The sequence below is a fragment of the Pelodiscus sinensis genome, chromosome 1, assembly GCF_049634645.1.
Source record: "Pelodiscus sinensis isolate JC-2024 chromosome 1, ASM4963464v1, whole genome shotgun sequence".
Taxonomy (NCBI): Eukaryota; Metazoa; Chordata; order Testudines; family Trionychidae; genus Pelodiscus; species Pelodiscus sinensis.
The window spans coordinates 225,871,234-225,886,323 of NC_134711.1; the positions used below are offsets into that span (position 1 = coordinate 225,871,234).

The 15,090-nt window shown below is 41.4% G+C and overlaps 1 protein-coding gene across 5 annotated transcripts in view; it reads left to right on the top strand.

Moving 5' to 3' along the window:
* Positions 1–15,090, top strand: part of HERC2 (HECT and RLD domain containing E3 ubiquitin protein ligase 2) — a 201,837-nt gene that overhangs the window by 177,871 nt on the left and 8,876 nt on the right. For all 5 annotated transcript variants that reach the window (XM_075916267.1, XM_075916303.1, XM_075916286.1 and 2 more), the window contains exons 84-86: positions 380–567; positions 1,326–1,523; positions 4,471–4,554. In XM_075916267.1, coding sequence (XP_075772382.1) covers positions 380–567; positions 1,326–1,523; positions 4,471–4,554 — 470 coding nt within the window. The remainder of the gene's footprint in view (positions 1–379; positions 568–1,325; positions 1,524–4,470; positions 4,555–15,090) is intronic.

Here is a 15,090-nt window from a genome sequence, read left to right on the forward strand (position 1 = left end):
GACACAAAGTAATTTTTCTATCACTGTAACTATAGTTCTGATTCTCCGTTTCCTCCTTGTGATTTAGATACTTGGTCTGTGTTCTCTTAAATGAGTACCGTATATAAACTGTTTGGGCAGTGGACATATCTCTAGATATGTTTGTACAGCAGCTAGCATAATGGGGTTTTACTTCTACTCAGTAATTCTGGATCTTTCCTTCATGCAGATAATAAGTTTTGTTTGTAGCATCTAAGAGTCCTAGTCATAGGATAGGACCCAATTCTGCTAGCCACTGTACAGAGAACAGAAAGATGGTCCCTGCCCCAGAGAGCTTCAGAAGTAAATTTGATTTTCATCCTTCTTTTTGAAGGAAGTAAACATATTTGTATTGGTTTAGGTGAAGTGTATACTTGGGGAGATAATGATGAAGGGCAGCTCGGAGATGGGACAACTAATGCTATTCAAAGACCTCGGTTGGTTGCAGCACTTCAGGGTAAAAAAATAAACAGAGTTGCCTGCGGGTCAGCACATACTTTAGCCTGGTCAACTAGTAAACCTGCAAATGCTGGCAAGCTTCCTACCCAAGTAAGATTTTGCTTTAGTAAAGATGGATATTGAATATTAGTTCATGCACTTACTAAAATGTTGTAGCAGCTGTTTTTCCTTTCTGAATAACTAAGTAAATGCAGAATGCATAGTGTTAGGTTTGGATCAAAACTTTAATTGCTTCTTTCCATTTCTTGCTCCTGTCCCCCTTCCCAAATTCAGATAGAGGGATTCCACAATTCTGTGCAGAAACAGTTTTTGCCTTTTTAGTTACCAATTAAGTATCACTATTAATTTAGTTTGAAAGTCAAATGAAATTGAAACAGTTTACAACAAAAGCTATGGAAGTTTGTTTGTGGATCTTTCACTGTTGCCTTGGGGTTTGAAAGACTTACTTTTAATTGTTTCCTTTTCCCCCCACCATTATAATGTTGATGTGTCTCTGTTGCTGTTCTTGCCCATCATATACAATAGACTAGATCAAAAGGACAGCTAAGAGTCCAGTATAAGAATAAAGAGTGTGCATGCGCGCGCGCACCAAAAAGTCACTTCCATATTCCAGTGCCACTTATAACACTTTAAAAATCTTTTCAACTTAGTGATACTAGAAAAATGTTTTGTATACAAGTCAACTTATGCTGTCTTTAGCATTAACGCTCCAAAATAAATAAGTCTATTAATTTCTTAAAACCAAAATCTTCCTGTTTCCTTTACTTAATTGTTACTCTGTAAATTGTTCCATGCACATACAGTAGCTACATTTGCTCACCCTTAAAAATATGATTGTTCTCTCATAGGTTCCTATGGAATACAACCATCTTCAGGAAATACCAATAATTTCATTGAGAAATAGACTATTGTTACTGCATCACATCTCTGAACTGTTTTGTCCTTGCATTCCCATGTTTGATCTCGAAGGACGCCTTGATGAAACTGGTCAGGGACCCTCTATTGGGTTTGATACTTTACGGGGAATTCTAATATCACAGGGAAAGGTATTTATCAGGATTTATATTTGACTTTTCAAAGAAAATCATAGATTATGGTAATTGTGTTTGTAATTGTATACATTATTTAATTTTTTTCAGAAGGAAAATGGAATAGAACTGTGTATCTTGGCTCATGTGTACAATAGAAATAATTCATCATAATGTATGTTATTTCAGGTGGCAGGTGGAATTTGACTCAAATCCTATTAGGATTATGTGGGCTGCTGCTATCAGTTTTAAATTTAAAGTCGTCTTGTTCTTGTTTAGTTGAGTTCTCCTAGAACTTACCTTGAGAGAGTAAATCTAAATAGACTTCTTCTAAGGGACCACATTTTGTTTTTGATTTTCAGATTTAATGGTTTGGGGTTTAGCTTTTGCGCAAAATCTTGCCGCCTGTCTATACTAGCCACAAGTATTTGCACAAGAACACTGACTTTGTACTGTACAAAATCAGTGGTTTTGCGCAAATATTCCGATGCTCCCGCTCAGGGGTGAGCCCTCTTGCGCAAGCGTTCTTGAGCAAGAGGGCCAGTGTAGACAGCCAAGTTGATTCTTGCGCAAGAAAGCCCGATGGCTAAAATGGCCATCGGAGCTTTCTTGCACAAGAGTGTCTACACGGGCATGGATGCTTTTGCGCAAAAGCAAATCTTTTGCAAAAGCTCTCTTGTGTAAATACTTTTCCGTTAAAAGTATTTGCGCAAAATCATGCCAGTCTAGACGCAGCCTAGAAGTGTCCCATGATAAATACATTTGAGCCAGACTAGAATCAGAACATGAACAGTTTTGTGTGCTTTATATGTTGAGTAAAAGAGCAGTGGTGCTAGAATCTGAACTAAATGGCAGTGTCCAGGTGTCTATGCTTCACAATGTCTATGGACCTTCTAAGTGAGTTAAACTGTAACATTAGAAGGCTCATGAGAAGGCATATTTAAACAAAGCAATGGGGGGGGGGGAAGAAGAGGGGAGTCAGTACTAGACATGGGATGAGGCAGCTGGATAGCATGCCCCAGCTCTTAGGAGGGTGGTGGTGTGTTAATTTACATATATGGGCCCAGAGAGTCAAAGGTGTTATACCTCTCACTTGCCAACATTGAAACAAGGTTTTGGGTTTGGCGTACAGAAAACTACAGCTTGCTTATCATTGTGGAAGATGCACCATTAGAAATCCTTTTCACCTTTTATTAAGGTGCAAAAAAAAGGAAAAGCATTTAAAATGCAGTAGTTAAAATTTCAGTTAGAAACTCCCTTGTTCCCTTTTTCTTTAGCTGGAGAAAGTTTTTAGAAGGGACATCACTCTTGTTTAGCAAAGATAGAAAACAGCTTCTGTTTCTGATGTTGGATTTTTCACTTACAGCCTTACTGCTGGAAAAACACAGGCACAGATCCGGGTCTTATCAGCCACTTTGAGACCCATAAACTCATCCCAACATTAGACAGTGTTTAAAGCATTGTTTTAGCTGACCTTTCTGGTTACAGCAGTGTTGCAAAATACACAGTTCTGGCAGACTAACCCAGGCTTTTCTTAGACAGAGGGAAAGAGAGAGGAGAGATTGGAAATAAGGTGGGGAAGGAAAAGTGCATTTGAATTGGGGAGGAAAGGGGAGACAGTTTTTCATACCAGAAGCTACTCTGGATTCAGCCAGAGTTTTTGAAGATGGCGCTTTCACTTGACTTCCTCTCTGGTCTGGTCTGGTCAGGGCAGCTTTCAGGATCAAGGTGAAAGAGATGGTGGGGGTAGGACCCAGAAGGATGAAGCTTGCTCCTTCTCTTTGTCTCAACTGTCAGTTAACTTATGCAATGTCTCAGTCCTTTAGCTTTTGTCTGGCTCACCTGTATGTTAGTTCTGAGTTTATAAAAATGCATTTAGTGTTTATATTTTATGAAATGTTTGTGTGTTGCATGTATTCATTTCCCATATAACATGGGATACAAATGTTGTAAGTTAATATTTAGATGTTTGCTTGGTAACTACAAAAGTATTTGCTCAGAAAGTGTACATTTAGCCAGGAGAGAAGCATTATAAAGTGTGAACTACTGGCTTACCAAGAAGTGTTGTCTTGTGTCCAATTAAAGGAGGCCCATAGATACCAAATAAACCATCATGGAATATCCGTGGAGAAAAGATGTAATAGATTACTCCCTCCAAACCCAGGAAGAGATGTGCACAAGCACTTGTCTTATCAGTCTGAATTCTAGGGGGAAGGGAATAAAAATATTTAAGAAGAAATTGTTTCTATGCTGCTTAAACTCTGATGGTTGAAGATCTCAAAGCATAAACAAAGGACCACCAGCTGTTTAGGCTGGGTTAGCCATTAAATGACGTCGAGCTTGCATATTACAACAGCTTGTATTATTTTTTGGAATCAAAGTTGTAACTCAGAGGTGGGCAATAATTTTTGTTGGGGAGGGCACTCCAATAATTTGATAAGTGATCATGGGCTGTACTTTTCTACCATGTGGAAGAAGGGGTTGTGACCTGGGGAAGAGGCTTGAGATCCAGGAGGGAGTGGGTGCCAGATGCAGACACCGGCTGCGAAGTGCTTACTGTAGGAGGCTCCTGGTCAGTGGCAGATTCCCTGGTTGCCGCAGTCCCATACACTGCTCAAAGCGATCAGCCTCTGGGACCAGTATGTTTGTGTTTGCATGCAGTTTTGGGGGTTTGCGCCGCCTTCACAGTCTGCCCTGAGATTGGGGGAAAAAAATTTTGAAAAAATTTACACAGCTTGGTACTAAGTATCGTTTTCCTGTTTAGTCTGTTCCTTGTTGTTGATAGGATCTTTGAGGACAAGATGCTGGTTCTCTTGTTCTGGGCTTAATCTGTGTTATATCGCCTCCACTCCGCTAAGTGAAATTGTTCATATGTTTAAATCTGAAATCACCACAGATTCAAACTCGTATTGTAATTTTGGCACTGCTCTGTTTATGTATACTTTTTTATATTTTTATTTTTTAGGAGGCAGCTTTCAGAAAGGTGGTGCAAGCAACTATGGTCAGAGATCGTCAACATGGGCCAGTTGTAGAACTCAATAGAATACAGGTAACTAAAACCATGACAGTAATGGGTGACATCTGATGTTTGTCCTACAAATGTGAATGAGTTTAATTATGCTCAAGCACTCTTATGAGGACTGCTTCTGTAAGTGAGTGATCCTCATGGACTAGCTTCCACCAGTTTTAATTCCACAACTTTCATTTGGCAGCTCCAGTGCTTTGTTTAATGGCTGAGGGCATGTCTACATAGCAGTGTCAACCTGCCCTTACCAAGCCTGACCCTCCTTGGTTCCACACACACTGATTCTTTGGATCTAGGACTTGAACCTAGGGTCTTGGGATCCTGCAGGGCTAGTTGGCCCAAGTCCATGTTAAGCTAGGACCAAGAGTCCACATACTATTGCTTTCCTGTATGCTTGTGACCCTGGTTTGACTTGGGTCCCAGTAGTCTTCCAGATATATCCCAGAGATTCTTGGGGCAACTTCCTTAGTTCTCTCTCTGCTCTGTATGGCAGCGTCAGTGTCTCAGGTGCCTTTTCACTGCTGTGCCAATCTTACTTCCTAGCTGTCCAGGGTATTGGGAGTACTTCCCCCACCTATCCTGAGTTGGGAACTCTGTCATGCAAAGCAGCTGCTTGATCCCAGGCTCCTTCACCTTCTGTGAGGCTGCATATGCAGTGGCACCCAGGTAGTATGCACTGTAAGGGCAATGAATGGGAGCCAGCCCAAAAATTTCCCCTCTTGGTGATCCCTTGTGCCTACCTCCTGAGGTGCAGCAGGGGCAGGGATTAGTGATTCTCTGGGGTGGTACAGCACACTGCAGCCCAAGCCCCGGGGCTCCACTTCACCACTTTGTAGCCAGCAACGGCCAGGCCTTAATGTGTAGGTGTGTGTGATTTTCCTTTCAAATTTTCAAACAGACAAAACAAACAAACCCTTCTTCATTGAACATCCCAGTTTAAAAATTAAGACTCTCAAAGTTTCATGTTGATATTTTGGCAGTCCTGAAAACTGACGAACGGGGGCATGTGTGCATTTTCCTGTCATTGTGTTTCGGCCTACAGATGGAGAGCCCAGTTCTCAGTTTAGATGGTAGTTCAGTATAAAGCCGCCTTAAACTGCAGTCATTGTGTACCCCATTATACCAAAGGACCTAATTGTGCAATTTATATACCCGGGTGTTCCTTATGGGCACCTGACTCCTATCCATCACACTGTCACTGGAGTTTTCCCTCAGTACAATAGGCTTGTAGGGCTAGAGGGTTGACACTGGTGGAGATGGCAATATCAGAGCTGTAAATTCAAGCCTGGTTCAGATAATCCCTTAACCTAGGGTTAAAGTGCAGGGTAGGTGCTCAAACCCAGTGTTACCTGACAGGGCCAGTTGACTCAAGTCCCACTAACCTTGCTCTGTAGACTTACCCAGAATGTCAGAGAGACTACTTAAAGAGATAATATGAACTTGGTTGAATGTGCTGGAGACAGCTGCTTATTTATGTCCATTGCTCTGTGCACTGTAGCAGGTTAGATTTACACTATGCAGCATGGATCCCTTATGTAGAACAGAGCTGTATTAATTTCTGTGGCTGGCAGTTATGTAACAGTGCCGCCTGACAAAATCATTTGAAAGCCTGCTCGCTGCTTAAGTGAGGAAAAATGGTAGGATAGGTAGAAGGAGCTGAAAACTACTTTAGAGAAAGCTAGAGGTTGTGAGGCCATTCAGTGATAGGGATTTCTAAGGTGAAGGGATGATATCATCCTTGTCTAAATTCTAAATCCAGAGGGAGTGGAGCTCCCTTTTGAATTACTTTTAAGCTGCACATCTGAGGAAATCTTCTGCCATGACCAGCTCTTATCTTGTAGGAGCAGAGCTCTGTGCCTGTATAATTGAGGACATGAATAACAGCTGTAACCATGTTCTGCTCCCTTTTGGACCTTTTGGACCTTCATTCTGATATAAGCCACCCTTCAGTCAGCCATATGTTGCTGATCTCCTGTAGACCCAAAAATAGCAGAATAACAAGCTAGGGCTTATAAAATGGGAGGGGAATTGTTATTTTATTTCTTTTGTAGCACAGATTTATACGTGTTAGAAAAAAGGTAATTTTTTAGCTATTTGGGTGATTGCTTAATTGTGTTTTATGGCTGCTTATCCTGCTCTTCCTCCCGCATCTTCCAGTTGGCAGCTGCTGTTTTTCTCCCTGTATGTAAGATTTCACATTTATTAATATTTATTCACTTCATACTTTCTACAACTCATAGTGTTCTAATCTCTCCAAGTTACTTTGTAGCTTGGTTATTTCCTACATTGTCTGTGATCACTGCAATTTAATAGGATTGAATTTACGCTTGGGAGCTTCCAGATCAAAAACATAAAGCAGCATTTCGGGATACAGGGTAGTGCACTTCCTTTTTTCGTAGATTTAAACACTTTGTAGTTAGTTCAAAGGAGGGAAATAAAAAATAATCTGGTAACCAAAATTTGTGGACTACAGTCATTGTCACATTGTCAAGCATGAGACATCTCAAGCACATATGTGGACTATCTCATGAAAATCCAAGAAGTTAGATAATATGAAGATAAAATGATGGATTCAGATGTCGATATACCTCTACATGGTCACATGAGTGTATTTTGCTTTTGCTTTCATGACTGCCTAATGTTTGGCATTACATGTTTTAACGTCAATGATGGAGGGGAAAGAATCCTTTCAGAATAACCACTTCCCTCAATGTGACCACATGTGATAGTCAAGAAAGGACAAGAGTTTAATATCCTGTTCCCTAAGTACACTTGAGGGCATTTTAAAATGTACTTCAGTCATGAAAGCAAAGTAAGATAAACTCATGTGACTATGTAGGGTTATATGGACAGGCCTTTTCCACACACATTTCTGTAACATTGAATAGTAAAGTACTGTTTCACTTTAAACTGACTAGAATTCAAACTTATTTAGTTCCTTTGCTTTTTTTTCTTTCATGGTATAGTACATAGCATAGAAAGTTGGAAATCTAACTTTCTATGGAATTAGATTAGCCAATTTTTTTTAATTGTAATGATCTGACACTTTTGTTAATTAACTGACAAATATTCTGCTTTGTCTATACTCCATTGCCTTCTCCCTTATCACATTAGAAATGTGTCTATAAATATGTAGAGGCTTTTTGCTGCCTGCTTCTTCTGACATAATACTATATAATATAAAGACTGCTGTAACTTTGAATTTTGTTGAGACCCCTGACTGAGAACATCTTCAGCTTAGTTTTATTTTTCTTCTTGCATTTACTTCCTATGCTCTCAAATTATCTGGGTACTGGGTCCTGCCATGAGGGCAGGGGACTGAACTTGATGACCTCTTGAGGTCCCTTCCAGTTCTAGTATTCTATGATCTTTCAGTAGTTCAATTTCCTCATCTCTACACCTTAGATGAGTAAGGTCCTTCTTGAACCAAGGGATGATTGCAACTTAGCTGTGAATTTTGAACATACAAGCTATGACAAATTGTGGGAAAGTAATAATAAACCTTATTTGCATTTATAAGGTCCATTATTACTGAAGTAATTGGGCTTCTTTAGTAAAAAGAAGAATGAGAGGGGGCATGATAGGAATTTTCAAGTATCTAAAAGGGTGTTACAGGGAGGAGGGAGAAAAAATTTTCTCCTTAGCCTTTGATGATAGGACAAGAAGCAATGGGCTTTAACTGCAGTGAGGGAAGTTTAGGTTACACATTAGGAAAAAACTTCCTAGTTGTCAGGGTGGTTAAACACTGGAATAAATTGCCTAGGAAGGTTGTGGAATCTCCATCACTGGAGATATTTAAGAGCAGATTGGACAGACATCTATCAGGTATGATCTAGACAGTATGTTCCTGCTGTTAGGGCAGGGGACTAGACTTGATGATCTCTTGAGGTCCCTTCCAGTTCCAGTATTCTATGCTTTCCATTATTTTTCCATATTGGCCACCTGGGGCTCAGAATGGGGGCCGCTGAGGTTCCCACTCTCAAAATTGTTGTGGAAGCCTAATAATTGCTGTATTCAGTTTCTGCAATGTTGTGACTTAAGTAGGGCTTAATAGATGAGGCAATAGTGTCTAAGATGTTTGGCCCATTTCCTCATGCCAGTTATAGGTTAATGAAAACAGGGTATTCCCCTGTCCTTCCGATTATTGTTGAACTCTGAATCCTTAAACTCAGTCATTCACCTGAGACAAACTGGTAGCAGCAAGGTCTGACTTTGTCTTTAGTTATTCCTTTCTCTGCTATGTATTCCTTTCTCCTCATGTATGTTACAGTAGATTGTGATCAAATTATTTTTACTATTTCTTTTGGATAAACTAAATTGATTGAGCTTCTTTAATCTCTAATTCTCAGATATATTTTCCAAACCTTAAATATTTTTTCAGTATCTTTTCTGAAGTATGAAAGCCAGAACGCGACATGGCATTACAATACAGGTCTCACTAGTGTAGACGGTATCAAACTCTTTGAAGGAAGGACGTCTTTGCAGAAAGCTAGAAAAAGTGGTGGTGTTCTTTTTAGTTAAAATTTCTGTAGTCTGGATTTGGGCAAGATTACATATCAATAAATCATGAGAGCTAGATCCTTCCCTATTATAGCCCTTTCACTTAAAACAGATTCCATAGGTTGCGTCTTATGTGTCTCTAAAGAGAGTGGTTTGCAGACACAGGCAGACCCTCTTTTCTGGTCCATAGGCCACACAGCTAAAGCATTTGAGATTTAAATCCTGACCTGATTGAAATGATCTGGAGTTTGCGCATAAAATTTCAGTGGAGCCAACACTTCAACCCAGTTACCAAATCCACAGATCTCAACAATAAACCCTTTGTCAACAAAGGAATATATCGTGCGTGTTGGTTATCATAGTTAAGCCTTGATGGGCACTCTAGAGTAACATCTATATGTTTTTAAAGCCAAACTGCCTCTCCATGCAAAAATACAAGAGTTGTATGAAATAATTTTAATTTATGCAAAGAATACTTAATTGAATTAAAAAGTATTAATAGTATTTACATTGTGAGAGCTTTCTCATGCTGCTCAGTCAGGATTGCTTGCGAAGCTGCACCTTATTCTTCTACAGTTTCAACCTCTGAAATCTGGGTTTGTCTGGTCTGGCAAGATCTGTTGTCTGGCAGAACCACGACCAGAGCCAGTGTCAGGAGCGCAGCCTGGGCCAGCAGCAGCAGGGCTGGTGACCAGAAGCACAGGCTGGGCTGGTGGCAATGGGACCAGCATTGCAGGGAGCACAACCCCGGCCAGGCCAGGATTGAGAGTGGAGACCAGTGGCTCGGACTGGCACCCTGAAGCAGGGCTTATGAGCTTGTCCAATTCAGAAAACTCCCTGGTCCTGAGGGTGCTGGACCAGGGAGGTCCAACATGTAGTCTCTCCTGAGCAAAAACTTCTTGGTTTGCTATGAATTGGTTTAATAGTTTTGATATGTGATTATTTCCAAATTTTTCCTTTATTTTCTAAATTGCATACTAATATAAGTCCTGGTATGAGACTTTGAATTGGTGATTGCATCTCTAAACCTTCTTAGCATCCTATTTAACCCGCCCCCCCCCCCCCAAAAAAAAAAAAACACTTGCCTGATTCTTTTCTTAGTGTGATATTTTTGGGAAGTCAGATTAAATGGAAGTCTTTGAGAGAGATTTGTGTTGATGTAGCACAACATTGTAAAAAGAAATTATATAAATATAATTATTTTCCTAAGTAAATGTGTGGTAACCGGTCTTTCACAAGAACCTGTTTATATCATTCCATTTTAGTATTGTAGTTTTCTTCAATGCAACCTGATGGTTTTGAGATTTTCCTTTTATACCATTCTTCAAGCATCGTCGTTTCCAAATCTTGCCTTAAAACGTATTAATTCAAAAAGTGTTTAAGGGAACTAATGAGAAATGTGCATATGCTTCTTTTGTATAATTTATTAGAAGCTCAGTTTTCATACCATAGGTACTTTTAAAATAATAGTTCAAAAATAAATAAGCCATACGAATGAATCTGTATAAAGACTCTTTAATCAACTGTCCACATCAATACAAACTTTTTAACTCACTCTAAGTACTTATATCTTATTCAGCACGTCCCATCAGAGGCAAGTGGAAAGTGGCCTCTTAGCTGTATAATATATTCACCGCTTTCCTGATTTGAAAACGTACCCTGTATATGAGTGGAGACTTCTTGCATTAAACAAGTTGATCACCATCCAAAATAGTTTCATTGCTCAGATCTTTCCAGATATTGTGCTGACAGAAAGAGCGCTCTCTCACCTCTTGCTTAGCCACAGCAATTGTTTTTGCAAGTATTTCTTTGTTGCAGTTGCAAACAAGACTTCATCACTAATGCTGCTCCGTATTCCCGATTGCTTTATCTGTCACTTTTCAGATGTACATGATAGTTACCTTCTTAACATTGAAGCCAAAGAGGAAAGTGTTCAGGAATCACAAAATTAAATACTGAAGGGTAGAAGGTTTTTGCCTACATGGCCATGAATTAATGACAGTGTTTAGTTATTTGACCTTTAACAGAATTCTTCCTCACATCTATTTGGAATAAAATCTTATTTCACTAATTTCCTTTAATGCGTAGAGCCTGGACTCTAACAAGAAAGATGTCCCTAATGTCACAATTGGAGGGTGTAGTACTCAGCCTGTGCAAGGGTATAACTGCCTTCATTCTTGTTCCATCCTAACTCTCCAGTCCTACTCGAAAGACACCAGTGGCAATAGTATGGCCAGCTCTGTTTAAGCTAGAAACTGTCTGAGTTAAACCTCTGTGCAATCATGGCAACCTTGACATCTCTAATTGCAAGTTAGTGAAATAACCCAGAATAATCACCCTGTATGGTAAGGTCAATCAAGGACCCAGGCTCAGCAGGGCAGCTTATGTACACCAAACTATGTCCTTTTCATTCCATTGCAGGACACTAACGTGAACTAAGCTGTTGGATAGCACATTCTACACTCTGCCATCCTGTCTACTCCCATCCTCAAGTCAATGTGCATGGAATATTGTATGGAAACATACAAGCTAATAATTAGGACACTACCAAATTCTCAGCGATGGAAACAGTGTCATGGGCTGTAAAATCACACTCCCTCCATGAGATCTGGCCCTTTGCATGCTTTTTATCAAGGGAGTTGCTGGGGCATCACAGGTTATTTTAGGGAGATCATGGTGTTGCCATCCTTACTTCTATGCTGCCGTCAGAGCTGAGCATCTGGAGTTGTCTGGTCAATAGCCATCAACCCAACTCTGGGTCAATGCCCAGCCAGCAGCAGTGCATAAGTAAGGGTGGCAATTCCATCCCATGTCACTCATACTGCTGCGCTGCATACGTCAGAATTAGGTGGCTGGACAGTGGCAGCTGCTGACTAAGGGCCCAGCTGTGCAGGCAACAGCACAGAAGTAAGGATGGCAATACGTACCATGCCATCTTTACTCTTGCACTGCTGCTGGCTGTGGCTCTGCCTTCAGAACTGGGTGCCTGTCCAGCCGTCACCACTCTCCAGTTTCACAGCTCTGAAGGCAGCACTGCTGCTCGCAGCAGAGCAAAAGTAAGGGTAGCAGTACTGCAGTCCCCACCCTTACAATAAACTTTTGTGACACCCTTACCGCCCCACAACTCCAGTTTGGGTTAAGACCTTTAAAATTACCACATGGTGAAATTTGAGATTTAAATAACCAAAATCAAGTAATTTATGCTTTTTAACATCCTAGGAATGTGAATTTGACACTGTATTTGGTATGGCCCTACTAATGGAGTGATTCAATACTCTTGTATGTGTGAAGTCAGGGGCCTCAGAAATGAAGTATGGTGATAATTTTAGTAGTTACTGGCCAGTAGAGAGGCCATATATCCTGGAACCAGTCAGTTTTTCTATTTTTATATGCAAATTACCTTGTGCCTTCAATTTAAAAACAATATACTACATACTAGAAATGGGGAGCCTGAGCTTTCAAATGAAACAACCTGGTTTCATTTGAAAGTCCAATCCTATTTAGGAAAATAGGAAAACAAAAAATGCTGGCAAGTCAAGTGTAAAAGTATAATTAGGCAAATCAAAAAGAAGGTGAGCAGCAACTAGCAAAAGATGCAAAAACGAACAGCAAAAAATATTTTAAGTACATTGAAAGTAGGAAGCCTGCTAATAGGTCATAGGATGATACAGGCATTAAAGAAGCATTCAAGGAAGACAAGGCTATTGTGGATAATGTAAATTAATTTTTGCACTGGTTTTCAATTTAGAGGATGCAGTTGAAATGCCAATAGAGGAAATTTTAAAACTGATTACAGGCAGTCCCCGGGTTATGTACAAGATAGGGACTGTAGGTTTGTTCTTAAGTTGAATTTGTACTTAAGTCGGAACTGGCGTCCAGATTCAGCCGCTGCTGAAACTGCCCAGCGGCTGACTACAAGAAGCCTGAGGCAGAGTTTCTCTGCCCCGGGCTTCCTGGAATCAGCCGCTGATGAGTTTCAACAGCAGCTGAATCTGGACGCCTGGGACAGAGCAGCTGGGGCGCTGCCGGGTAGGTCCCTGCAGCGCTGCACCTCGGCGCTGCGGGGACCAACCCGGCAGCACCCCAGCTGCTCTACCCCAGGGGGCCCCAAGTCAGCTGCTGCTGAAACTGATCAGCGGCTGATACCAGGAAGCCCGGTGCAGAGTAACTCTGCCTCGGGCTTCCTGTAATCAGCCGCTGGTCAGTTTCAGCAGCGGCTGACTTGGGGCCCTCTGGGGCAGAGCAGCTGGGGTGCTGCTGGGTTGGTCCAGTAGCGCTGCTCCTTGGCACTACTGGACCAACCCAGCAGCACCCCAGCTGCTCTGCCCCAGGCGTCCTGATTCAGCCGCGGCTGAAACTGACCAGCAGTGGCTGAATCAGGATGCCTGGGGCAGAGCAGCTGGGGTGCTGCCGGGTTGGTCCAGTAGCACTGAGGAGCGGCGCTGTGGGACCAACCGGCAGCGCCCCAGCTGCTCTACCACAGGCATCCGCGAGAAAAGCCTGGTCTGCTGGGGGGAGAGAGGGGGGCGCACTAACTGTGAGCCCGCCTCCTCCCCCCCCCCCCCAGCAGACTAGGGAGACGCGGAGCAAAGCCGCGGAGGGCCCGGGCGGTGGGACTGCGGCGCGTCTGGGCGGTCCCGCCGCCCGCGTTCTCCGGGGCGAGAAAAGCCCCGTTCGTAAGTACGGATCCGACATAAGTAGGATCCGTGTAACTCGGGGGACTGCCTGTAATGTGGTTTAAAGTAAAAGGTTCGGAAATGTGGCTAGTCCCAGGGAGGCGCAGAAACAGGCAAACTATTACTAAATATATTTTAAACTTTTATTAAAAGGCTTCTATGTATAAATTATTATTTTATCAATTTCTTACGTACGTAGGCACCAAATAATTATTAGAATGACCAATAAGCAAAATGCAATACAGTAAAGAAAATTCCCTGAGGTTTTTCTAAATCCCAATAGTTGTTAACAAGGGACCAGGGATTATTAAGTAACACTGATGTAAATGTAACTTATAAGACTAATAATTTATCTAAAACTTTTAACACTACTACTTAACAATACCTCTAAACAATTTCTGATAACAATACTTACATTTAACAGACACACAAACTACAACAATAACAACATATTTGGATTCGTTGTTTGGTATACGTTATGCTTTACAGGAACTCATCTGGTTCGGTGAGCGGGAGGTGGCCCTCGGGTGATCAGTCCTCAGACCTGGCTCATATTCTGCCATCCAATGTTTATTCGGGATTCCTCAAATTGATACATGAGGGGAAGCTGTTTTATAGAGAAAGCTGTTGTGCACTTTTTGTGATAGGCTAGCAGATATCCTGACAAGTGACAGGAGTAAGGGGGTGAGATGGTTTCCTGTTTTTCCTTTTCTGCCTTATCGGGCATGGCACAATCAACACAACCAGCACGAACTTTACATGAACTTTTCAGGTCTGGTTTTGGTTCCTGTTCGTCGCTGATCTTTAAGTTACTGTAAGGTTTTTCATCAAGGGGAGGTTGACCTTTTGCTTGGATGGCAATACACGCGAGAGGCCTGGCCAGCAAAGAGCCTGCTTCCACAATTAAATGAAACAATAAGAAGTCTTCAGGATCAGATGGTAATCACCTAAAAATTACACAAGAACCAAGGGTCACCCAGTGAAATTAATAGGCAGCAGGTTTAAAACATACAGAAAGAGCTACTTTTCCACATAACACCCAGTCATGCCATGGAACTCATTGCCAAGATATGTGAAGGCCGAGAGTATTAAAAAAAAAAGGGGGGGGTTAATAAGTGGTCGATTAAATTCTTGGAAGATAGGTCCATTAATGGCTATTAACCAAGATACTCAAGGATGCAACACTGTACTGTGAGTATCCTTAAACTTCTACAAGAAGCTAATATTGGGCCACTTGATAAATTGCCCTGTTCTGTTCACTCCCTGGGAAGCATCAGACACCTGTCACTATTAGAGGACAGTATACTGGGCAAGCTGAGTCATTGGCCATTCTGTTTGTTGGTTTGACCCAATAAGGCTATTATGTTTATTCTTCCCCCATTTC